At 43.5% G+C, this 20,020-nt stretch overlaps 1 protein-coding gene and 1 long non-coding RNA gene across 4 annotated transcripts in view; one reads left to right on the top strand and one right to left on the bottom strand.

The window, feature by feature from the left end:
- ALG8 (ALG8 alpha-1,3-glucosyltransferase) overlaps positions 1 to 11,687 on the bottom strand; it is a 55,217-nt gene extending 43,530 nt beyond the window's left edge. Inside the window, exon 1 of one of the 3 annotated variants that reach the window (XM_085884388.1) lies at positions 11,665 to 11,687. In XM_085884388.1, the coding sequence (XP_085740514.1) occupies positions 11,665 to 11,672 (8 nt within the window). In that variant the 5' untranslated portion in view covers positions 11,673 to 11,687. Of the gene's footprint in view, positions 1 to 625; positions 761 to 10,065; positions 11,630 to 11,664 lie in introns of those variants that run through there. The other 2 variants (XM_085884387.1, XM_085884386.1) reach the window with 2 other exon arrangements.
- LOC147024459 (uncharacterized) lies at positions 11,508 to 16,119 on the top strand. The gene is made up of 3 exons (XR_015059037.1): positions 11,508 to 11,623; positions 15,820 to 15,939; positions 16,050 to 16,119. It is a non-coding gene; the product is annotated as an uncharacterized LOC147024459 (long non-coding RNA).
- Positions 16,120 to 20,020: the final 3,901 nt, after the last annotated feature.

The following is a 20,020-nucleotide window of genomic DNA, read 5'->3' as shown; positions in this document are numbered from 1 at the left end:
TTCTGGACTTGCACCCGTTGCCCACGCCGTGCTTTGTCATGCCCAGGTATTAGCAGGATGCACGATGTTCACCTGCAACCCCCTCCTGTTGAAACTGCCTCAATCCAGAATCACTGCTCACCTCCACTTATTTATTCCTGTTTTTTCCCACTTGTGGAACCACCTTCCATACTCTCTTGAAACTCATTGTTCCCTCCAGGTATTCAAGACAGGTCATTCCACGATCTCAGGTCGTTCCCCATCCAAAATCATGATCCTTTCGAAGCCGCTTTAACCACCACGCACCCCTCCCAAAATTTTGCTTCTTGGGAAAAATTCCAGAGACCACAAGGGGAGTACAGCATGCACACAATATTTTTTGAATGATCGTTATTTTCTATCGTCTGGCATTTTCTACAAACGATGCAATGTCCCTTCTTTTCTATGATTTAACACGTGGCACATACCAGATAAAAGGGCCTTTTTTATGCCCCTGGAATTTTTCCCAAGAACACCCGTTCTTTTCCATAGATGCTCTTTTGCGCATCCAAAGGGGGGATAGAGGGAAGGAAAGAGAGAGGAGAAGATGCATGAGGTGACAGATCCCTAACCTCGTCTTGGATAGGTCTGCGGGTGCAGCATGTACCTCCATGGGACGCTCCACTTGAGCGATCCCACCTTGAGAGTTGGCGTGTTATCTCCGGCTTAGTCACTTTGCTGGGGCTTGTGGCAACGTGTGCTCTGCACTGGTCCTCCGGAATAAGCACGTCTCAGTCGCACACCAACCGCAAGTGAAGGGCAGAGGCAACGAAGAGATGTGAAGAAGAGAGCGAACAGAAATTACGTAAAAAGCGAACAGAAATTGCAATTTCTTTGCAATAGGGACTGAGAAAAACGTGGAACACAAAACAATTACCGAGAAGTGGGTGGAATTTGCGGTGATAGATGGAATAAACACCACTGCACTCGGTACCACTGGGTGAACACTTTGAATCACCTCATTTACCTTTCGCAGTTCTTCAACAAATCTCCACTAATCCTTCTGTGGATAAGTGGTTTCTGTGGCTTTTTAACCGGCAAGATTGGTGTGTTGCACGGACTCGAAGTTTCCACAACTATCCCTTGTTCTTTCAGTGGTTTATTTACCGGTGTGATTCCGGCTTCCGCCTCTTTTCGGAGGGGATATTGGCATACATTTGGTCAACGAACTCCAGGTTCGAGTTTGACCACGAAGGATGCTGCCATGATGATGCGACCCACATCATTGTCATGCTGGGTCCACGATTCTTGCAGAACCTCTTCCAGCAGACTTTCTGAATCCTAAGTCTCACTTTCTGTTCTCGTCAGCATCTCACGTTTTGGAGGGAGAGCAATTTACCTTTAGAAGGTCAAGATCGTTTTCACGGAGTAAACTCTCCTTCAGGCGTAAATCCAACATGGCGAAGGTTATATGGTCTTGAACCATGTTCTCAGTTTCTGCAAAACTGTACAACATGGTCTCCATCCTCAACTCGGTGACATCCTGTTCAAAGGGTCTCCCCTCTTGCCTTCGGTTTTCCCATAAACGGTTCCTTTCATAAACTACATTCGTTCGTGGATTACAATATTCCTCAAATTTCTCACAAACTGAGTCGACTATCTTCCTGTCCGTGGGTTCCCTGAACGTGAATGTGTGTTCACGTCAACCGCGGCCTGGCCGGCTCAATGAAACAAGATGGCGACTTTCTTGCTCTCCAGTATCGACTCTCTCCTTGGCTTTGTCCTGACATCTCCAAAAACAGTTCAAACAGCTGTCTCCATCGGCGCCAAATATCGCTGAGGTTCGAAGCATCCAGAGACAGTGGTGGCGTTGGTTGGAAACTCTCCACCATGAGTCAATGTGAACAACCTCTGTCACCATGAACTGAACCAGACGAGGGTTCGACCCCACCTGTCCATTTACTACTACTACTAGTACTACTACTACGATGACTACCACTACAACGATTACAACAACGACTACTTCGACCACAACTCCCTGCACTGACGTCGCGCAATGTATCCCATGGTAACAGTAGAACGGTTACGTCACAAACGTCAGGGTATTGTCCCGAACAATCAGTTCGATGTGGATCTGTCGCGGTGATCGACGTGTGTCAAGTCGGCTCCCGAATATTTCATTGAACATTTATCGAAAGAATTTATTTATCTCTCAAGATGCGGATCGTGAAGAAGAAAACGCAACTGAGGTACCTCACACGGACTTTTCACAACATTCAGTTAATTTTAGCTCGTCATGTCGTCGAGTGTTTTATCCTCCGTCTCCGTGTGGTGATCCGTCCCGTCAGCGGAAATACGTCATCACGTCGTTCGTGCTTTCTCAAACGGAGTTATTTATTTATTAACGATAATAATCTCTGTGGTGATTTTAATACCAAGGACGAAACCACATGTACGAACGGACTCATTTATATATGAAGTTACTTCATGGAGAAACTCCCGCTCCCCTCAACATCATTTGCTGTTTAATAATTTCGATATTATAGATTCGGGGTTGTTCCCACTTGTGTTGAAAACACTTTTCCTGATCCCTGGTTTTTTACATGAAGGACGAGCCATTGATGTGTGCGCCATCCCACCAAAGGACGTTAAGGTAGAGAACCATCACCCAGCGCTGGGGGTCTTGGTGGATGTTAACGATCCCATCATGTCTCGTGTCAAGAGTTGGCGAGTTATCTCCGGCACCCTGAACAAATTACAAATTCCTGCCGGTCACCAAAAGAATTGGCCAACCAATTCGTGAAAGACTTGTGCCACAACTGTTCCCACTGCAGACCCAAAACAAGGGATGGGTGGTGGAAAAATAATAATATGAAGAGAAAGTTTAAGGTGATAAGTTTGTCTTGATCTGCAAAAAGTGAACATGGGAAGTGTCTGGAGATATCTGATCTGAGGGAAGTGATACACGGAATACCACTTCAACCACATCGATTAAAATATGTTATCTTCGCACAACAACCTTCCACAACATATATATATATATACTGTAGTTCGAGACAAGATGTGTCACTCGATTCGATGAAGAACGGGTTATTGAGATTCCAAACTCATCAAGAAGATTTATGTTCAAAGTTGCAGCAAAATTTCACCCGAGAGTGCATCACGGTTATGATGGACCAAATGGCCTTATTTCCTTGTTTGGAGCCAACTTATTGATTTATCAGACATTCGAACAAACAAAGAATTGCCTTGTGGGTGTGGGAAAGGAGTGTTTTGTGGGAAAGGAGTGTTTTATGAGAAAGGAGTGTTTTGTGGGAAAGGAGTGTTTTATGGGAAAGGAGTGTTTTATGCGAAAGGAGTGTTTTATGGGAAAGGAGTGTTTTGTGGGAAAGGAGTGTTTTGTGGGAAAGGAGTGTTTTGTGGGAAAGGAGTGTTTTGTGGGAAAGGAGTCTTGTGGGAAAGGAGTGTTTTGTGGGAAAGGAGTGTTTTGTGGGAAAGGAGTGTTTTGTGGGAAAGGAGTGTTTTGTGGGAAAGGAGTGTTTTGTGGGAAAGGAGTGTTTTGTGGGAAAGGAGTGTTTTGTGGGAAAGGAATGTTTTGTGGGAAAGGAATGTTTTGTGGGAAAGGAGTGTTTTGTGTCCATGACCTGACCCTTGGTACCCCTGAGCACAGATGTAAAAGATGGTGGAGATTGGTCCAGCCGTTTTTTTACCCTCTCCAGAGGACTGGATGTTGTATTTGGGTCATTTTGTCTTTGCTTGTTTGTCTGTGCAGAACGTCATGTTTGTCTATTAATTACGTACTATTGGAAAGTATGTCCATTAATTACGTACAACTGCAATGTTCATGCTCTGTCTCTTAATGATGTTTCGTGGGAACATGAGTGTATATTTATTCCGTATCTGAGTAAATGTGAGTCCGTGTCCGACGATTTGAAGGTGACTTTGGCCTTTAATTTTCTACAATGGGAACCATGACAATATTTCTCCTTCGACCTCGATATGCAGTACCTCAAGATTCCCGAAAACACTTGAGACTCTTTGGAACCTTGAAGACCCCTTGGAACCATTAATACCCTTTAGAACCCTCAAGACCCATGAGAACGCTCAAGACCCTTTTGGACTATCAACTCAGGTTTTCCAGTTTGCATTTCCTGAAGCATCAACTTTGCAAAGGCCATGTGAACACACCAAACATTTACCCTTCATGTCCATTCATGGTGTTAAACCCCTCCAAGTCAGTACCATCCCCCGCTTCTGCTCCTCACTCTTTCTGCCTCCTCTCGACTTCAACCTTGTTCTGCCCCTGCAAAAGTTATCCCTCCCCTTCCCTCCTTCTCCCCCACCCAATTTCACCCTTGCCCGTGAGGAGCTCCCCACATGCGTACCAAATCGTGTGGACCTCAAACATCCAAGGCCACTGTTCCAACCTGCCAGATGTCTCAATCTGGACCACTTCGGATAAACCGGGCATCATCTGCGTAACTGAATCCTTCCTTCCCCAGGACATCAATGACTCCTTAATGGCTCTCCCTGCCTATTGCTTCCTTCAGTTTGATCGAGCTGAACTCTTTTCTAAGCCCCAGGATGCCTCTGGTTGCGACTTTCCCTCCGTTCTCACCTCATGTTTGTGTGTTGCACCATTCTTCCAACAGTGATAACTTCATCTGCATTTCTCTCTGAGATGACATGGACAAACTTTTATTCATTCATCCCAACTCTCTCTTCCTCATTTGTGGTGACTTCAATTGCCATCACGTGAATTGTCTTTGTTGTTACCTTTCTCACGAGTCATGGCACTTCTGCAAAGGTCTTTTATGACTCCATCTGTGAACTTTCCCATCCGGATTTCTCCAAATGGAAAGTCTTCCCTCCCGGATTTGTTATTGATCAACTTCCCCGCCATTGTATAACACTCGTCCTCTGCCCGAGTTGGCTTTTCTGATGATGTGCTGGTGAAGGTCACATCTCTCTCGCCATTCTCAGAGAACAACCTCGGTGCCGGCAAGTCTGGCAGTTCATTCAATAAGTCTGGCAGGAACTGCAAGCAGCCATCACACTTCAGGACAGGTCTCCTTTATCGACCGACCCTGATATTAACTGACCTGGGAATTCTTCAACAGAAACCTGCTCTCTCTTCTGCACAGATTATTACGATCTCATCTTCAGTTATCTTATCTATCCTGCTGCTCTTGGTACTCTGAATCACAGGATGAGGCTGTTGCTTCAAAACAACTTGCATTCTCCTCCTGGAAGGCAAATCCAACGGAAGACAATCTCAGATCATTCCACAAAGTCGCAACAAGTGTGTGTCGACCCTCAGGAGAGCCAGAAAACAATATCTGTCCAATCTCCTGAATTAACTTTCAAACTCGACTCCTTCCTCTAAAACCTGGTGGCACCTTGTCAAGTCTGTCTCTGGTGGATGCTCCGATTCCATTCCTTCTCTCACTTCAAATGGCAACACAGCCGACTGTTCGTGAGAAGGCTGAATGCCCCAATTCCGTGTTTGCTTCAAAATCTTCTGTCCCTCATCCCTCTCTGTCTGTACCCATCTTTCCCAGTCGTACCCAGCCACTCCTCAATTCTGCGTCTTTAGCATCTGAAGAGGTGTAAAAGTTTCTGGCAACCTTACACTCTGACTCTGTAACTGGACCGTTCAGCATCAGCTCATGTGTACTCCAAACTTGCTCTCCTGCTCCTGCACGATCTCTTTCTGCCGTTTTCACCCTGTTATTTACCATAGATCCATCTTCTCTCTGCTTGGAAATCAGCCATCACAGAATTACGTAAAATGTGTAAAAACGGATCCCCTTGTTGACATACCAATTAACTTACTTCCAATCATCAGCAAGGTTGTGAAATCCATCATCAAAGTTGACATGAAATAGTTCCTTTACACCAACAGCCTCATCTTAGATCATCAAGTCAGATTCAGACCAAATCACTCACTGCATTTCAGACATGCAGCTTCTACTCTCCCAACAATGGAAGAAGGCCCTCAATGTCAGACATGAGATTTGGGCCATCTCACCGAGCATATCTTGAGCTTCTATTTTAGTCTGGCATCCTGCCCTGCTCTCCAAACTCTCTGCCTTTGTAATCCAAGGCCAACTCCACTGTTGGATTGCTGACCTCCTCCCTTCTCATAGCTAACATTACATGTGGCTCTCAAAGGAACCCTTTCATCTCCTCTCCCTGTCAAGGCAAGAGTACCACAAGGCAGTGTTCAGGGCCTCATATTATTCCTAATTCTCATCAATGATCTCACTGATTCTCTGGAAAACCCCCTCTCTCTCTTTGCTGATGACCACTCTCTGCCATGAGATCCCTCATCTCTCTGACAGACAGGCAGCATCGTGGAATCGCTGAACTCCAAAACATGGCAGAACATTAATTTTTTTGACAAAAGTACCAAACTTGGTATCCGGCTTCATGTGACCACACTGAACGATTTTAGAAGGAGAGCCTGGGTGGGTCCCTCATGGCTCGGCTTTGGCAGCCATTTTCCAAGATGGCCACCATTGGGGGTGGGGAAGGCATGCATCACCATATTAAAGGAACATATATTGATGAAACGGCGACTTTAACGTCTGTTTGAACGTTTCTAGTGATATACAATAAAATTTCACGAGAAAATATTTCACCCAATTGCATTTAGCTCAAAATGGCTTTAAAATGGCGGGAAACTTAAAAAAGGGGAAACGGCAACAAGAACGTCGATATCAGTGGTTCCCAGATTTTTTTGTCCATGACCCAAAATTTGAAATGACATTTGCCTCGCAACCCAAATGATACTGGTACCTAGTGTACCTATGATAAAAATTGTGAGAGAAAATGCTTTTGACATGAAATTCCCCCTCAAAAACTGAGATTTTGAGGGGTGGGGGGTTCAAGTTTGGGTCACAACCCTGGGTTTGGGAACCCCTGGTCAAGATAGTCAATACTCCATAGTCTATACTGTAATTTTATTGAAACGAATTTTCTTCGAAACTTCCCCAGATTGACCTTCGTTGATTCCTGAACTTCTTGGAAAAAAAACATCTGAAATTACGATTTTATGGCAGATTTTGTTCGTTGTTGCCATGGCAACCGAACCCCAGATTTCACAAAAAGTACTTTTCGGCGGTGTAATGGTGACGTATGTCACAAAATTATTGACACAAGCTTTTTTTACATTATGCATTTTGCAGATAATGTCAAAGTATTCTCTCTTGTTGAATAAATTTCAAATGAAATGCATAGTGCACGCCGTTGGTGTCGGTGAACAAGAGGGTTTGATTGGATGTTGCCATTCATCAATTTTGAGAATTTTCCTTCCTTGCACATCGTATGGGTACTTGCAAAAGGCGCTGCATGGCAAATCGGACTTTATGCATTTGCAAGTCCTGCACGACTTCTTGAAGCCACATTTAATAAGTTCTTGACAAGCAGCTGACACTTGCGGTCGTGTAATCCACACTGGGTACCATCGAATCCCGTCTTTGCGCCACCCGAATTCTGCTGGCGACGGAAGTAATGGCATGGTCTTGCTGCATATCCATATTCCAGTCTGATAGACTGCCCGCTTCAGATGCTGATCCAATGCATCCTGGAATATGTAGTCAATGTTTCGGATTAGAACATATGCTTCAACCAAAATTCAGGGTTGGATAAACAGCATTTTAATTGAGGATTCGTTTCCGGTTCTGCAGTCAACCTCTCAAACCCTGAAAAATATTGGAGCTCACTTGTGTGGGCGGAATTCGATCCAACGAGGATTTATCGTGATGACAGAAGAGATCTTTTCTGCAGGCGTTGACTGACGATAAGGTACTGGATCGACCGTACAGCTTGACTATGTTTTGCTCAAAAAGTTTGAAAGGAGTTTCCTTTGTGTGAAGATTGCAGAACGGGTGATCGGAGATGAACATGAACGCATCATTTACTTTCTCAAAGTCCATCCATACCTTGTACGCCGTCTTCTCACCAATGCCCATGAAGGCAGACGTGGTGTCACAACCAGTCAAGCTGTGGAATATTAGTAGACACCGGGACACACGATATCCAAGTTCCAAACAATTGTCGTTGACTTTTTAGTACGTGAAGTTCTTTCCCATTCCGACGGCGACCCATAGAACCAGATCTGGACAGCGACTCAGAAGCTTGTGAAACAGTGTTTTAATGAAGCATTTTTGAACAGGAGGCCTTTTGTGACTTCATTTGGCACAGGGTTAAAATCTACATTTGCAAAGTTTACAAGTCAATGAATCATCAAAGAGAAATTTTACAAAAGTAAAATGGTGGCAACTAGATTGCGAACAGACGGACAGTAGGTCGGCCCACGTAATTTTCATGGCATTAAATTGGTCAGAAACCCACACTAAATTTACGTGATAAGGCAGTAGAAACAAACGCTAGTCTCAGAAAGTGCTTCATGAGGAGTGTTTTCTGCAACAGGCCTAAAATTAATGGCCTAGGGTGTGGGGAGACCGACTGACGACGGATGGCACGGTGGGCTGCAGCAGTCGGTGATAAAAGCAACACAATATCTGTCAGGATGCAAGGAGTGACCAGATTATTCCAAATCCATCACAATGAATGTTTTTTAATGAGCGAAATCTGATAATTGTCACGATACCATTGTTAGTCGCCTGTTCTGAGCAAAAATGATCGAGAAAACTTCGAATTTCCATACCTATCCACACGTAAGCTGCCATTTTGTTGCAAGTTGTCCCATCCTCCAGCGGGGAAAAGGAGCATAATTTCAGTGTGGTCACGTCGCCCCGGCGCGATTTTTCTTTCTCTTTCAAAAACCACAAAAAACATCTCTTGCCCGGCTCCCCTTCTAAATTTGTATTTAATCGTCTGAAGAAGCCGTATGCCAAGTTTGACACTTTTGTCATAAAAATACATGTTTCATGTGAAGCGACTACACCAGCAGCCTCTTCGCTCTCCTCAGACCTTGAGAAAATCATAAACTGCTCAAACACATGGAACATGCCTTTAAATTCTGAGAAATCTCTCTTTCTCTCTTTCTCTCTCTCTCTCTATCTCTATCTCTATCTCTCTCTCTCTCTCTGAAAGATCACAACACAAACCATTCCATCTACTTTCTCAACAATCCTCTTAAAATGGTTCAGTCTTTCAAAACTCTTGGATCTCACTCTCAGCGATGATCTATGATCTCTCTTGGGCAAGCCACATTTCAAAATTGGCCTCCAACGCTAGACGCTGACTGGGCATCCTCCATCATGCAAAATCCTTCCTTGGCACACCTGAGCTCCTTTCCACCTCCAAGTCTTTCATCCGCAGCTGAATGGATTACTGCTCTCCCCTCTGGGCTGGGTACCCTGCTCAGGTCAGCACCATGCTCAGCTTGACGCTGTGGAAACAAAGTTGATCAAGATCATTGGAATCTCTCATGATGAAGCTGAGTCAATGGCCCTTTCTCTTCACCATCGCTGACAGGTCTGTGATCTATCTGTCTTCTTCTGCCTCATTTCTGGACTTGCATCCGTTGCCCACTCCGTGCTTTGTCATGCCCAGGTATTAGCAGGATGCACGATGTTCACCAGTATCCCCCTCCTGTTGAAACTGCCTCAATCCAGAATCACTGCTCACCTCCACTTATTTATTCCTGTTTTTTCCCACTTGTGGAACCACCTTCCATACTCTCTTGAAACTCATTGTTCCCTCCAGGTATTAAACACAGGTCATTCCACGATCTCAGGTCGTTCCCCATCCAAAATCATGATCCTTTCCAAGCCCCTTCAACCACCACGCACCCCTGCCAAAATTTTTCTTCTTGGGATAAATTCCAGAGACCACAAGGGGAGTACAGCATGCACACAAGATTTTTTGAATGAACGTTATTTTCTCTCGTCTGGCATTTTCTACAAGCTATGCAATGTCCCTTCTTTTCTGTAATTTAACACGTGTCACATACCACATAAAAGGGTCTTTTTTATGCCCCTGGAATTTTTCCCAAGAACACCCGTTCTTTTCCATCGATGCTCTTTTGCGCATCCAAGGGGGATGAGAAAAAGGGGTGGAAAGAGAGAGGAGAAGATGCATGAGGCAACAGATCCCTAACCTAGTCTTGGATAGGTCTGCGCGTGCAGCATGTACCTCCATGGGACGCTCCACTTGAGCGATCCCACCTTGAGAGTTGGCATGTTATCTCCGGCTTCGTCACTTTGCTGGGGCTTGTGGCAACGTGTGCTCAGCGCTGGTCCTCCGGAATAAGCACGTCTCAGTCGCACACCAACCGCGAGAGAAGGGCAAAGGCAACGAAGAGCAGTGAAGAAGAGGGCGAACAGAAATTACGCAAAAAGTGAACAGAAATTGCAATTTCTTTGTAATAGGGACCGAGAAAAACGTGGAACACAAAACAATTACCGTGAAGTGGGTGGAATTTGCGGTGATAGATGGAATCAACACCACTGCACTCGGTACCACTGGGTGAACACTTTAAATCACCTCATTTACCTTTCGCAGTTCTTCAACAAATCTCCACATATCCTTCTGTGGCTTTTTAACCGGCAAGATTGGTGTGTTGCACGGACTCGAAGTTTCCACAACTATCCCTTGTTCTTTCAGTGGTTTAATTACCGGTGTGATTCCGGCTTCCGCCTCTTTTCGGAGGGGGTATTGGCATACATTTGGTCAACGAACTCCAGGTTCGAGTTTGACCACGAAGGATGCTGCCATGATGATGCGACCCACATCATTGTCATGCTGGGTCTACTATTCTTGCAGAACCTCTACTCGCAGACTTTCTGAATCCTAAGTCTCACTTTCCGTTCTCGTCAGCATCTCACGTTTTGGAGGGGGATCAATTTCCCTTTCGAAGGTCAAGATCGTTTTCACGGAGTAAACGCTCCTTCAGGCGTAAATCCGACATGGCGAAGGTTATATGGTCTCGAACCATGTTCTCCGTTTCTGCAAAACTGTACAACATGGTCTCCATCCGCAACTCGGTGTCATCCTGGTCAAAGGGTCTCCCCTCTTGCCGTCGGTTTTCCCATAAACGGTTCCTTTCATGAACTACATTCGTTGTGGATTACAATATTCCTCAAATTTCTCACAAACCGAGTCGACTGTCTTCCTGTCCGTGGGTTCCCTGAACGTGAATGTGTTGTTCACGTCAACCGCGGCCTGGCCGGCTTAATGAAACAAGATGGCGACTTTCTTGCTCTCCAGTATCGACTCTGTCCTTTGCTTTGTCCTGACGTCTCCAAAAACAGTTCAAACAGCTGTCTCCATCGGCGCCAAACATCGCTGAGGTTCGAAGCATCCAGAGACAGTGGTGGCGTTGGTTTAAAACTCTCCACCATGAGTCGATGTGAACAACCTCTGTCACCATGGAATGAGCCAGACGAGGGTTCGACCCCCCTGTCCATTTACAACTACTACTTCAAGTACTACTACTACGATTACTACAACGACTACTACTACCACTACGACCACAACTCCCTACACTGACGTCGCGCAATGTATCCCATGGTAACAGTAGAACGGTTACGTCACAAACGTCAGGGTATTGTCCCGAACAATCAGTTCGATGTGGATCTGTCGCGGTGATCGACGTGTGTCAAGTCGGCTCCCGAATATTTCATTGAACATTCATCGAAAGAATTTATTTATCTCTCAAGATGCGGATCGTGAAGAAGAAAACGCAACTGAGGTACCTCACACGGACTTTTCACAATATTCAGTTAATTTTACCTCGTCATGTCGAGTGTTTTATCCTCCGTCTCCGTGTGGTGATCCGTCCCGTCAGCGGAAATACGTCATCACGTCGTTCGTGCTTTCTCAAACGGATTATTTATTTATTAACGATAATAATCTCTGTGGTGATTTTAATACCAAGGACGAAACCACATGTCCGAACGGACTCATTTATATATGAAGTTACTTCATGGAGAAACTCCCGCTCCTCTCAACATCATTTACTGTTTAATAATTTCGATATTATAGATTCGGGGTTGTTCCCCCTTGTGTTGAAGACCCTGTTTTCCTGATCCCTTGTTTTTTTTTACATGAAGGACGAGTCATTGATGTGTGCGCCATCCCACCAAAAGACGTTAAGGTAGAGAACCATCACCCAGCGCTGGGGGTCTTGGTGGATGTTAAAGATCCCATCATGTCTCGTGTAAAGAGTTGGCGAGTTATCTCCGGCACCCTGAACAAATTACAAATTCCTGCCGGTCACCAAAAGGATTGGTCAACCAATTCGTGAAAGACTTGTGCCGCAACTGTTCCCACTGCAGACCCAAAACAAGGGATGGGTGGTGGAAAAATAATAACATGAAGAGAAAGTTTAAGGTGATAAGTTTGGCTTGATCTGCAAAAAGTGAACATGGGAAGTGTCTGGAGATATCTGATCTGAGGGAAGTGAAACGAGGATTACCACTTCAACCACATCGATTAAAATATGTTATCTTCGCACAACAACCTTCCACAACATATATATCTATATATATATATATATATATATATATATATATATATATATATATATATATATATATATACTGTAGTTAGAGACAAGATGGATCACTCGATTCGATGAAGAACGGGTTATTGAGATTCCAAACTCATCAAGAAGATTTATGTTTTAAGTTGCAGCAAAATTTCACCCGAGAGTGCACCACGGTATTGATGGACCAAATGGCCTTATTTCCTTGTTTGGATCCAACTTATTAATTTATCAGACTTTCGAACAAACAAAGAATTGCCTTGTGGGTGTGGGAAAGGTGTGTTTTGTGGGAAAGGAGTGTTTCGTGGGAAAGGAGTGTTTTTTGGGAAAGGAGTGTTTCATGGGAAATGAGTGTTTCGTGGGAAAGGAGTGTTTTGTGGTGAAGGAGTGTTTTGTGAGAAAGGAGTGTTTTATGGGAATGGAGTGTTTTGTGGGAAAGGAGTGTTTTGTGGGAAATGAGTGTTTTGTGGGAAAGGAGTGTTTTGTGGGAAATGAGTGTTTTGTGGGAAAGGAGTGTTTTGTGGGAAAGGAGTGTTTTATGGGAATGGAGTGTTTTGTGGTAAAGGAGTGTTTTGTGGGAAAGGAGTGTTTTGTGCCCATGACCTGACCCTTGGTACCCCCCATCATGGATGTAAAAGATGGTGGAGATTGGTCCAGCCGTTTTTTTACCCTCTCCAGAGGACTGGATGTTGTATTTGGGTCATTTTGTCTTTGCTTGTTTGTCTGTGCAGAACGTTATGTTTGTCTATTAATTACGTACAACTGCAATGTTCATGCTCTGTTGATTATGTTCCGTGGGAACGTGAGTGTATCTATTTATTACGTGTATGAGTAAATGTGAGTCCGTCTCGTGCGATTGGAAGGTGACCTCCACGTGTCAGACGGGTCACAGGTCCACGGCCCATGAGTCGGCGGGACCCGGGCAATGACAAGGGGGCCAGTTTATATTCCGAGTCCATCCCTGGTTTCCAGAAAGTTCGAAAGTAATCTTTCCTTTGTTTTCACGAAACAGACTGTTAAAGTTTATTAAAAAAAATAAACACAAAGTATTAAATGAAGTGTGAAAAGTAAACTGATACGAAACATCTCTTGTGTGAAAAGTAAAAACAATGGAATTTTCACAAAAAACAGGAATATGTTGGGAAGTGGAACGAAAACTGTCATTTTATTGAAAATTGAACTGGAGGTGATATTTAAGAACTTTTTATTATTTTTTAAATCATGAAATCAATGAACCAATAAGATTCCGAGTGAATTCGATCTCACTGGGTATTCGCTCCTCTCTCGTGTTTCCTTGTGAAAGAGGCGGGGGGGGGGGTGTTTGTATGAGGAGGTGAATGAGGTGAAATGTAAATTACACATCCTATTGAAACAATTAATGTATGAATTAAGAAAGGACTTAAAAATAGACGATTACGATTATTGATTAAAGTACAATTTGGTTCAAGGACCTTTGGCTGCCCCAACCCACCCCTCAACAATCCCTGGTGTGTTCAGTTCCCAAGTTTATGGGGTGGGGTGGGGGCACACACCATGGATTGGGCGTCCCAGCTCGAAAGTGTGCACTGCTTTGACGCTGCACAGGATTGAAAGATTCACAAAAGTTAAGCTCTGTTGTACTCCATGACAATATGATCAGCAGCAGCGTCGTTATGCACATTCTCCAGGGGTGAGTTTAGTTTCCAAGCAGCGAGCTCGCGCTTGCCAGCCAGCCGTTCCTTATCGACGGTTTCAAATGGAGTGCTTGCTTGAATGCCAAGGACGGAGCCAGGCTGAGGCAGACGAGGCAGTTTCCTCGTCGCTCATTTCCTGAAATATGATCTGGCCTGAACCTTCTGGCCATCTGAGCTCCCTGGGGAGTAAACTATCAAATCCACCCGGCAGTGCTCTGAATACTCTTATCTCCACTCTAATCACAATACCTGAATTGGACAATATCCCCCCTCCCCCCTAATATTACACAGTAAAATAAAATTATCCCGATGTTTACTTCCTTATTGCGCGACGCTCACTGTCACATCAACCAAGTTCACCTCTTTTCGCCTCATCGCTTTTGGACCTCTGCCTACGCCCTTGATATTTACGTCTCTTATTAATTACAATTACATAAATGCCACACAAAACAATTCCTGGCGGGGGTCTCCAATCTCTGATTGCTCTTTGTCTTGTTTTCTTGTTTCAATGAGATTTCATAATTTTTGACATGAGAAAATAAATTGGAGAATAAACCTGCAGATTAGCAGTCGTTTGGCTCTGAAATTGGCAAATTGAACGGAATCTTGCTTCGAGTCCACAGAGGAGTGAGGTTATCATTTTCAGCTGTCTGCCTGTATCTCAGTAAAATAAAATAGAAAATCATTCCAAACAGGAAACTTGATGTTTTTAGTGATGTCATAAAGTAAACAAACGCCTGGCACAAAGAACTCATGTGACGTGCTAGTATCGATAAGGTGGTGTAAATGCTCCAATAGTTTAGGTAATTGAACAATATATCACTTATTTCAAAGATCATTCAGTAAGAGGACACGTGTTAGGGTGTTGAAAAATGTAACCTGAGTAACCGACTGTTTTTTACACAAGTAACCCTCACAAAAGAAATTCTTAAATTCTCCTCCTGTGTTGAGTTATGTCTGGGCATAACGTAACAACTGTGGAAAACTAATGATTCAAACACTTAAGTAAGGAAAGAATGACACAAATAAGGTCCTCGTTTTCATCTGCCTGTCTGTGTCAGTAAAATAAAATTTGAAAATCATTCCAAGCAGGAAACTTACTGTTTTAAATGACATCATAAAGGACACAAACACCAGGCACAAATAACTAATGTAATATGTTGCACAAGGTGGTGTAAAATATACTGCATTCACAGCAGAAAACTTCCAGAAAAATGTTTCTTTCTGCAACCTATAAATGTTTTATTTTAATTGAATTATATATTTTAACCTGCAGAAAACAAAAAGCCGTTTTGACACTTTAACTTCCCTGTCGTTTCAATTGTAATTTATATTTGAACACTGTAGAATGAAAAAATGCCTTTTGACAGTTCCAAAAACCTCCAGTTTAACAGTACTTGGACAAAATATTACAACATCTCGACCAATCATATATGATTAGCTCCCTCTCTTTGAGTTTGGGATTATCGAGATTTGGATAAACTCCTGGCTTGTAGAAAATATAGATCATGCTTGGAGAGGAAAAGCAAGATGATCTGCAAAGACCCTTCCCATGTCCTTTTATTTTTGTGGGGTTTTTTGTGCGTTTTTCCTGATATCGTTTTATGTTACGTGATGTTTGCTGGAGGGGGCATTACAGTGTCAGTTCTTGAAATGGAGAATGTATATGATATCCAGTCTGCCACATATGTACGAAGTTGTGGATTTCCGATAACTGTTCTTTTTCAGGGAAGCAAATATAATCGAGTCTCCTGGTTCACACGACGTTGCTCTGAACCAGCCTACCAACGTGGACCAGTTATTACCGTCCACCACTCCAAAGAAATCCACTTTTTGGAACCGTCTTAAGTAAATAATTTTATTTCCCCCTTCTTCACTTTTTGTTTTTAACTTGTGTTTGGAAATATGTACCTCAACAAATGTGCAAGAAACTGACTTTTCACTCTTTTTCAACATAGGAAAAAGTTCGGCAAACATGACAAGAAGGGGAAGGGTCGTACCGATGATGAACATGTCGTGTAAGTAAGATGGAATGTCATGACATGAAATTTGCTGGCAATATAAATGGTATTCCCTCAAGGAAATTAATATCAACCCTGTCGTATTTCAATCACATTTTGCACCTTAATTATTTTCTGTACCATAGATTCGAGCTTTCAGGTCAGGGGGATTGCTTTGATGTGCTTGTACCGAGTTGTTCAACTTGGATTGCAATTTTGATCCAGATATTAATAGCCAGCGTGGTGTTTTGCATGAAGGGCCAGGTATTGATGTGTGCGCCGTCCCACTGAAGGACAAAGCTATCAGACCACCGGCTAGCATTGGGAGATTTATTGGGCATCAAAGATCCTCTCATGCCTCTTACGAAGAGTTGGTGAGTTATCGCCGGTTCCCTGAACACATTTCAAATTCCTGCCAATTATAAAAATGATTGGTGAACCAGTTCTTGAAAGACCTGGGCCACAACTGTTCCCACGAGGCAACATTATGAGCAAATATGCGTTGTTGTTAGGGTCGTTAAAGAAGACGAAGAAGAGAAAGTTTTTTTTTTAAGATTTTCGGAATGTCGATCGTGAAAAAGCACAAATGTCAAATATCAAGAAGTACCTGATTTGAAGAGGGAAAGGATACATGGAATGCCACTTCAACAGATCTATCGAAATGTTGATCTTCATTTGCAAAGATAATCTTCACTTGTGCACTTATTCATGCACACGGAATGGTCATTTATATCAAAGATTATGTATGTTGTATCTCGTCATGTACATTCACACATGTACACATGTACAGACATACAGTATGTGAACACACATACATACATACATACATACATACGTGCACATTTGCACGGAATCTTGTCCCAAGCACATAGAGGGGAAGTCAATGACAAAGTGGACAAGGCCCCAAAAAATGAAGTCTGAAATTGAAACCAGTCACGAATTGGTTCACGAGTCAGTAAGTGACCACTATTTTCGTAATAGGTGTGTGTGTGTCTGTCTGTTTGTCCCGAGCATAGCTCCGTGGGTTTTGATCTGATCTTTATAAAATTTGGGTGGGAGGTTTGTATCATGATCTGGTTGTGTTTTCCGGAGAATGGGCGTGCTGCGCCCATTATGGGCGGAGCCACGCCCAAAAAACATGTGTTTTTATGGGGTAGCCAATTTCAAGTTACATCTTCTCCGAATCTGGCAGGGTTTCGGTATTTGGTTATCCCAGTGGCACCTGCATAGCCCAACGAAGCTCAATTTTTCATTTTCGTCCCAAGGTCAAGGTCACAAGGTCACGAACTTAGAAAATGTAAAAATAAAAAGAAATCAGTAAATTGGGCATCGATCTCCCAGGGTTTTCAACTGTTTTGAATGAAATTGGGAATGCGAGCAGTGCTCTTCGAGTACTACAACTTTCACCATTTACGTTTTTCCCGATTCCTGCCAGTTTTCTCGTGGCGTCCCCGCGAAGGTCAAAAAATAAGAAAGGCGCACGGTGTACATTGCTTGTGAACCATCGACGTCTCCAGACTTGTCTTATTTTGCTTTATACGCATCCAAGTTTGTGGCATGAAAATACAATACTTATTTTTCATTGGAATTTTTGGAGAAACGGTCCAATGAAGTGGGAATGATGTTTTGACTCAAACATTGCACAAAAATTATTGGTTAAATTGCCTTTGACTTATTGGTGAATTAATAGGTGATACTCCAATGATTTGTTGATTCCATTAAAACACGTGGCACTTATGTTGGATGTCAAGAAATAATATTTGCATATTTAGTCATACAATGTTTTTGAAAAGCAATGTTTAAGACATTTGTGAGTAATGTAATGTGAGCAACCCAAAATATGGAATTTGTTCCCAATGTTAAATTTGTTGTGATTAAAAATACAGCAATTGGAATTTGGTTTGTACATATCATCCAAACTGTGAAAACAAGTGGAGGAATCATGCACAAACAAACAATTAAGGAAGTGCGGGAATGAAAATTGTAATGCGAGGAAATGATGCAAAGTGAGTAACCATGTTTATCATGCCAATAAAATGGAAAATCGTATTATTGTGGTATCAGCAGCGAAAAAATATCAGCTTGCAACAACAGAGGGCAGTACAGCACAATATCAAGAGGCAGTATCATACATAAGCACAAAGTTACCCTTCATGCAGTGCAGTGACGCATGGACCATGTGCAGTCGTGGCAACAAATATTGGCACTCTTGCACTTTTTTCAAATAACTCACAATTGTCTCTAAAAATTAGTTGAAATTGACGAAATTATTTGGTCTCCACGATTCTTTATTTCACTATTAATATTACATAACCTTTGTTTTTGATTCAGAACTTAATATATCCTTTTAAATCAGAAAATAAAAAGAAATGGCATTGACAAAATTGTTGACACCCTCGACTTGGACTGGACCTCCATTTCTGGATGGCACAGCCTGTGGACGAAATAACTGCAGTCAAGCACTCCCTATAGCCATGAATGAGCTTCCCACACCTCTTCACTGGCAGTGTGACCCACACTTCTTGTGCAAACTGCTCCAGTTGTCCCAGATTTGAAGAGTACCTTCTCCCAACTGCTGTTTTCAGATCTTCCCACAGGAGTTCAATGGGATTTTGGATCTGGACTCATTGCTGGCCACTTTGGAACAGTCCAGCATTTTGTCTTGAACCTTTCCTGGGTGCTTTGTAAATAGTGTTTGGGGTCATTGTCCTGTGGCAACAGCCATGTCCTTCTACGGAGACCCAGATTTCTGACACTGGGTTGAACATTCAGGTCAGGTCAGGTCTGGGAGCATGCGCTGGAGCAGTGCGTGGCTGCGTCCACTTTCCGCCAGGACTCCAGGGGCCTCCATCTGGCCATCCCCAGGCAGATGCCTGGCCCCTCCCCATCTCCTTGAAATGCTGATCAACCTGCTGCAACCATGAGGCATGTGGTCGTCTCACGGGCCTCATCCACTCACAAGGCTCCCTTGCTGAGAGAATCTGGTGAGCAGGATCAGCAGCAGGAAAACAAGCTACATATCCATACAGCCGCAGCTCATGCTCACAGACTATGTAGGTAACAAATCTCATTTGAGTCTCTCTCAGCAACTGCTCATTGGACACAAAGTCCAACCAGCAATAGCAAAGGATTCTCCGAAGAGACCAGGTACCAAAAGAATGAAGGCGACATCTCAGATCCCTGGTCAGAGTCCAAGTCTCACATCTGTAGAGCAAGACTGGATGCACCAAGGACCTGAAGACTCAGACTTTTGTCCTCCTGCACAGGTACCGGAAGAACCACACCCCATGATCCAGTGAATCCATGACTCCCCAGGCCCGGCCCAGAAGTATATTGACCTCCAGCTCACAGACAACAGAGACGTGAATATCATTGCCAATGGAAGTGAATCTCTCCGTGACCTCAACATCCTCATCACAAATAGGTACAGATAAGGTAGTACATCCAATATGTCATTGAAAGCCTGGATCTTAGTTTTGACCCAGGAAACCCGTAACCCCAGTAGCTCCGACTCCTCATTCAGCACCTCGAGGGCCCCCAAAAGGATATCTAGCCTCTCCACAAAGATGACTGCATCGTCTGCGAAATCAAGGTCAGAGATCTAGACATTTACAAATGATGCACTGCAGGTTCATCTCTCTGACATCCTCCCCAGAATCCAGTCCATACAAGCACTGAAAAGTGTGGGGGCCAGTACACACCCCTGATGAACTCCAACAACAACTGGAAATAAGTCAGAGATGTTATCACCACATCTGACAGCACTCTCATTACCAGAGTATAGTTCAGATATCAGATTCCGAAATTGTGGCAGGACCCCACGAAGACAAAGAATCCTCCAGAGGGCATCCCGATTCAATGAATCAAACGCTTTGTAGAGATCAACATGGGCTACAAGCAGCCCCTGCCGAAACTCTTGTCTGCATTCG

This window comes from Eptatretus burgeri, chromosome 6, assembly GCF_056783735.1.
Source record: "Eptatretus burgeri isolate ZD-2024b chromosome 6, Ebu_testis_v1, whole genome shotgun sequence".
Taxonomy (NCBI): domain Eukaryota; kingdom Metazoa; phylum Chordata; class Myxini; order Myxiniformes; family Myxinidae; genus Eptatretus; species Eptatretus burgeri.
Note: the sequence above shows the minus strand (reverse complement) of the source record. Positions and strands in the feature narration are given on the sequence as shown.